General features: G+C 40.4%; 1 protein-coding gene across 1 annotated transcript; it reads right to left on the minus strand.

The window, feature by feature from the left end:
- Positions 1-898: 898 nt before the first annotated feature.
- LOC136686338 (zinc finger protein 596-like) lies at positions 899-4,265 on the minus strand. The gene is made up of 3 exons (XM_066660049.1): positions 3,946-4,265; positions 2,826-2,961; positions 899-1,947 (listed from the first exon to the last, which is right to left on the minus strand). Exons 1-3 carry the CDS (start codon positions 3,949-3,951, stop codon positions 1,133-1,135), a joined length of 957 nt encoding a protein of 318 aa, XP_066516146.1. The 5' UTR covers positions 3,952-4,265; the 3' UTR covers positions 899-1,132.
- Between the last annotated feature and the right edge of the window lie 1,759 nt (positions 4,266-6,024).

Consider the following 6,024-nt stretch of genomic DNA (forward strand, 5'->3'; position numbering starts at 1 on the left):
CGCCGACTGGTGGTGGATGTGTGTGGATCAGACACAGCAGTGCTGCTTCTGTTCTTAAACACTCTCCACTCTTAGTCTAGCTTGTAAATGTAAATCATAGAATGTAACTCATCTGTTGCCGCAGTTTGTGATATTCGTCCTCTAGTCCTTTGTAAGTGGATCCAGGATATTCTTGGCTGGATGTTTTTGGGTGGTGGACTACTCAGTCCAGTGACACTGACGGGTTTAATACCTCCAGCATCAACTGCTGTGTCTGATCCAACACAAACATCACCATGTAAGTGTTGTGAATTAAAAAAAATGCTATTTATGTATCCATGTATTTAACCAAATTGCAAGAAATATCTAAACAATATTTAAGTATCTCTAATAGTGTTGTAATTCTTTGTGTTCCCCTGCATGGGGAACACAACACATTTCCATTTTGCGACAGATTTCCCTCAGTGTAAAAGTTAGCTTAGCGGTTAGCTTCCTTTTCTCTGAGGGGAAAATCTACCGCCACTGTAATCCTTACATGTAGAGTACGGATACCAACACGGGACAAACGTAATCATTGTGAACCTCTCAAAACCACTGAATGTGGTAGTAACGGTCTCGTTTGACTGTCACAAGCAGGGGAGGTGGCCGACGTTAGGGCGCGCTAATAATCTTAGCAATTAGCACTTAGCAAATCTTAATCTTTAATTTAAAAAGACTAATTTTGTGCATTTGGAAAATTTAACTATTGATTTTGTTGGCAAAAAAAAAAAAAAAAATCACTAAACAGGAATGAAAAAGTGAATACGTTATCTACCACACCCACCTAGCATTTTAAATGAAATGTCGTCTGGCTCTGAGGTAAACTCATAACCTACTTTTAAAATAACACTACTAGACAAGCTTAATCAACTTAGGGTTTTTTATTGAGGGCTGACGTGAGCCAACCACTGACTTTTAAAATAATAAAGAAAAGAAAAATTCCCACACCATTACAACCTGTGGACTTCAGCATGTAATCAAATAAATCAGACATTTTCCTTTCCTAAACATTACCTGCAATAAATGAGATTACTTTTTACATATGGCATATTCCGAAAGCATTGTTCTATTCTGAGGTCCCACTTTCCAGTGTTAGCTCCTATCTACGCATCACTCAGTCCTTTGCTTTAACGTATCTCCGAGAAGTATGGTCACGCTGATGGTCTCTGAGATCAACTAAGTTACTAAATCTCATATGACACATTGTACAAGGAAACGTACTCTGAGAAACGCTCCCTGAAGTCGTTGCAAAGATCTTATCGCTGTGGAAGTATAGTTCAGACATATGCACCCGAAGATGAGCAGAAAGGTTCCCTTCGGTCACAAACCTGTCTCCACACGTGGGGCACTGAAAATTCCTTTTGTCGTGTGTCTTTGTATGACTCTCCAGTATAGCCAAGCTGGAGAAACCCAGCCCACATATATGACAGCTGTATGGTTTTCGACCTATTTTGTGTTTAGGGGTACAGCCCATTGCATGATGTTCATGAAGGTCCTCCAGGTCACTGTAACTTTCATCGCACTGCATGCAGGTGTGGAGATTAAGCTTGTGCTGAATCTCATCATGCTCATTCAGAAGCTCCAAACTCTCAAAATTCTTCTTGCATTTCACACAGCTGTAAACTGTAGCTACTTGATGAACTTTCCTTCTGTGCTGTTCCAACGTTTTAGGATTTGTGCTTTTAAATCCACACACGAAGCAGCTGTTAGGTTTGAGGCGTGATGGTAACAGTGATTTTTGACCCAAAGCCTGGCCCGATGCTTTGACCGACTGCATCCTGCGCTCATCCTGAGAACAGCTGTAAGACGTCTGTTCAATGTGCATTCTTTGATGACGTCTCAGGGCATCAAGCTGACTGAATCTCTTCCCACAACTGGGGCAGAACTTGACCCTTATCTTGCCCTGATCCAAACACTGATCTTCATCTCCTGTTTTAATAAGAAACCATTTGGATAAGGTATTCATGTAGGTGTCATGTATCTGCATATAAGTAAAATACAGTGGAACCTCTACTAACGGAACTTTCCAAGATGCGAACCGGGCATTTGAATATTTTTTGCCTCCACCAAAGAACCATGACTCCCGAATGAACCCGAGCCGGCGGCTGGAAATGGCCACTGGCCCCAATAGGCGAGTCTCTTAACGTGTCCAGACTTGAGTGAGCTTTTAAGATTAGCACATTGTAGCTTTAGCAATTTAGCATTAGTGTAAATAGCAGACATCAAAATTCGTGCTAAGTTAAGCCGTATCTACGCTTCGTCTCCCCACATTCACCACCTACTCTCCGTTATTCCACCCACCCCCCACCTCCCACCTCCCGTCATACAGCCAGTGCCTGTGTTACTCCTCCAGCCAGTCGTCACGTCTTCAAGGTAGCGATGTGTAACCACTTATAACTTTATTTCTTTTTTATTTCTGTTACCACTGTATTTCTCTTATTTTTAGTAACGCTACATGTATTTTTTTAATAATTTGAGAGTGTTGTAAACATATATCAGTGCAAAAAGGGTGACTTTCGGGGTGGGGGCTGGAACGCATTAATTGCTTTTCCATTATTTTAAATGGGGAAAACTGACTTGAGAAATGAACTTTTCCACTTACGAACCGGATCACGGAACGGATCAAGCTCGTAGGTAGAGGTTCCACTGTACTAAGATTCTTTTTAGCTGTGATTTAGACTACATGCAACAACAAAAATCCCATGACAGAGCTTATTTTACACGACAGAATACAATGATGAAAAATGCTTGAGCAAATTGGTAAAAAACAAAACAAAAATTGTTTTATTTATCCCTGCACTGTTTACCTGTCCATACGTAGACATAATAGCCATCATCTTTTTTAAGTCCCTTCTCTTCCAGCAGGCTCTGGCAATCCACGAGTGTCACAGAGCATCTTAAAGAACTATTCTCTCTTGCGAGATCTTCTAACAGCTTGGTCTTCTGTAAAACAAAAACATGCCAACAAATGCAGTAGAAAGCATCCTTCTGAGCTCTCACACACACACACTAAGTTATAAAAGGTGTATTTTACCACTTCCCCAGTAAACAAGGTCGGTCCCTGGACGTTCAAAATAGGTCTAAAAGTAGTCTGTCCGTCAAGGACACATTTTAAACGTCAATGGACGTCCAAAATCCATCTTAATAAGTTAGTTAAGTGATGACCAATCGATAACGTCAGTGGACGTCCAAAACGCGTTTTATACAAGTCATTTATTTCAGGACCAATTAATAACGTCAATGGACGTCCAAAATACGTCTGACAGACGTCTTTTCAACTTTCATTTTCAACCTTAAGACAACGTTGATTAGACGGCAGTCATTACGTTATTTAAACGTTGAATCAACGGCTAAATGTTTACTGGGTCTGTTAATTATATGCATTTTAGGGGAGTGTTAATACCTGGCTGAACTATTAACCCTAAACATTTTAATTATTTTATAATGGGGAGGAAAAGGCAACAAATTCAAAGTTTCTAGTCAAACATAACAGCATTCAATCTCATTTCAAAGACACTGGGTTATCCTCCATTACTCTTAATAACAATTAATCCACAGCTGAAATTAATGACCTTAAGCTCGTGTGGCTTGTTTACGGTTAAACTTCAGTTAGATTCGTCGATGTTTTCGTGATTTTGGGCGTCCTTTAGTGGGAATATAACTTGTTTTAAAGCTACTTTGACTACATTAGGCTCAACAGACGGGTTTGACTTTGCGTTAACGTTATATTTATTTTGTAGCCTTTATTATTTTCCATAATATTTATATCATTAACGGGTTCTTGGCCGTTTGGACGCGACTAACGTTATGTACAAAATTCAATTCCATCCGAGTTTGTTCATTTTAGTTCCAGAATGAACGCAGGGACATTTAGGAGGTCAAAATGAGAAAAAAAACGCGACGCTTGGCTTTGTTGTTTATACTTACGTCCATTTTCGGGCAAAACCGCAAATCCAGGAAGCTCAAAAGCTAATGCTAACTATCACTTCTCAACCCGGTTCTTACTACCGGCTTATTTTTACACATACGCCAGAAACGATCATATTTCGTTTATCTCTCGCTGGTGAACAAACGCCTTTTGTTCTGTGAGTCGCAAAGAACTACAACACAACGAAAAACTGCGGTCAAAACTCATTTTTTTTTCCCTCAACGGCATTCGCTTTTGTTTTCTCCGCTCTTCCTTCCCTGAAAATAAAGCGGGATTCGATTCACAAAATGGAGCATTAGCGCCACTATCTGGACCTGAACCACCAGCTCGAGACAGCATTTCTAGAACCCACCATGTTCGTGACACTCTCCCCCTAGCGACGGGGATGACCAAAACTACTTTCTGTCAAAATAATAATAGGTTTAAAGGCTTATTTCATCCCCAAACATCATGTTTAACGGCATGTTATTGTATCTATATCCAGCACTGTTTACAGAATGTTGGGGCATTGTGAAAAGTGTAGATAAAAACTAACCGTGTGTAAATCATTTAAACTCTGTATTTAACTTAAAATATTACAGCAAATGTTTGTTTATTTTGAAAAAAAAATATATGGCCACTTTTTTATTTGAATCTAACAACACGATCCAAAAAAGCTGAGGCACTGTTTACCAATGTTACATCTCTCCTCTTAACAACATCCTGTAAACGTTTGGGAACAGAGAGCATCCGCTGCAGTTTAGAAAGTGAACCATTTTCTGATTCTCGCTTGTTTTATAATTTCAGCTGCTTAACAGCTTGGGGTCTCAGTGTTTTTGTTTTTTTTTTGCTTCATAATACACCAGTTTTTCAGTGGGTGACAGGTCTGGACTAGTTTAGCTCCGGGACTATTTGACCATGGTGCCATGTTATTTAATCCATTCAGAAGCTGGACTGGCTTAGACTTGCTGAAATTAATAAGGCCTTTGTGGAAAAAAACAAAAACAAAACAATTTTATGTGTGGTTCAGAATCAACTGTGCTCTCACAGAAAGTGGCAGTGTTTCTGTAACCTGCTTACATATTTCTTATTTTGCATTTGTGCATGCAGCGACAAACTGTGTTCACAGACAGAGGTTTGGGGAAGTGTTTCCGAGCCCATGCAGTAATTTCCAGTACAGAAACCTGTCTGTTTTTATTTCAGTGCCATCTGAGGACCCGAGGACCACAGCAAGGTAATACTGGTTTTGGTCTTTGTCTCTTGTTTATAGACGGTTTGCCAGATTCTCTGACATTTTTATGATATTCTGTGCCATACACGATGAAATATTATTCTTTAATTATTTCACTGTTTGCCAATGAAGTCTTTCACAGGGTGGTGAACCCCTCCCCATCTTTACTTCTGAAAGTCTCTCTGAGACACTGTTTTAAACCCAATCTTGTCACTGACCTATTGGCAATGAACCTAATTTCTATATGTTTTGTCTTTTACCCTCCCAAATTTATTTGGAATGTGTTGCTAATATTAAAACAATTAAAACAGGGATTAAATTATTTCCATATGATGTACCAACTCTGGGAATTGGGCTGTAGATCTTTTTTTGGGATAGCTTTTCACTGACCCTTTTCACTTGTCCTGTTGTTGTTGTTGTTGTTGTCGTCACATTGAGAGCTCTCAGTGCTGGGACAATGGTGGTGGTCATTGTTGGAGCTGGATCTGAGGAAGGTGTTGGAGCCAGAATGGCCGTGATGATGGCTTGCGTTCCAATGGTGGTGGTCGTTGGACCTGGCTTGGTGGACGTTTTTGGAGCCAGGATGGGGTGATGGTTGTTTGAGTGACGATGATGGTTCTTGTTGGAGTTAGGCTGGTGAAAGCTGCTGGTGTTGCACTGGAGGGGTTAATTGTTTGAACTGGGCTGGTGGAAGTTGTTGGACCTGGGATGGAGGTGGCAGTTATTTGAGTTGTGTCAGTGGAAGTGGTTGGACTTGGAATGGAAGAAGCTGTTAGAGTTAGTATGTTGGTTACTGCGGGGTGCTTCTCCTTGCACAAAGACAGGTGTTTGCTGAAGCAGGCTTTACGTGACAGCATTGAGTGGCAAA

This window comes from Hoplias malabaricus, chromosome 2 (genome assembly GCF_029633855.1).
Source record: "Hoplias malabaricus isolate fHopMal1 chromosome 2, fHopMal1.hap1, whole genome shotgun sequence".
Lineage (NCBI taxonomy): Eukaryota > Metazoa > Chordata > Actinopteri > Characiformes > Erythrinidae > Hoplias > Hoplias malabaricus.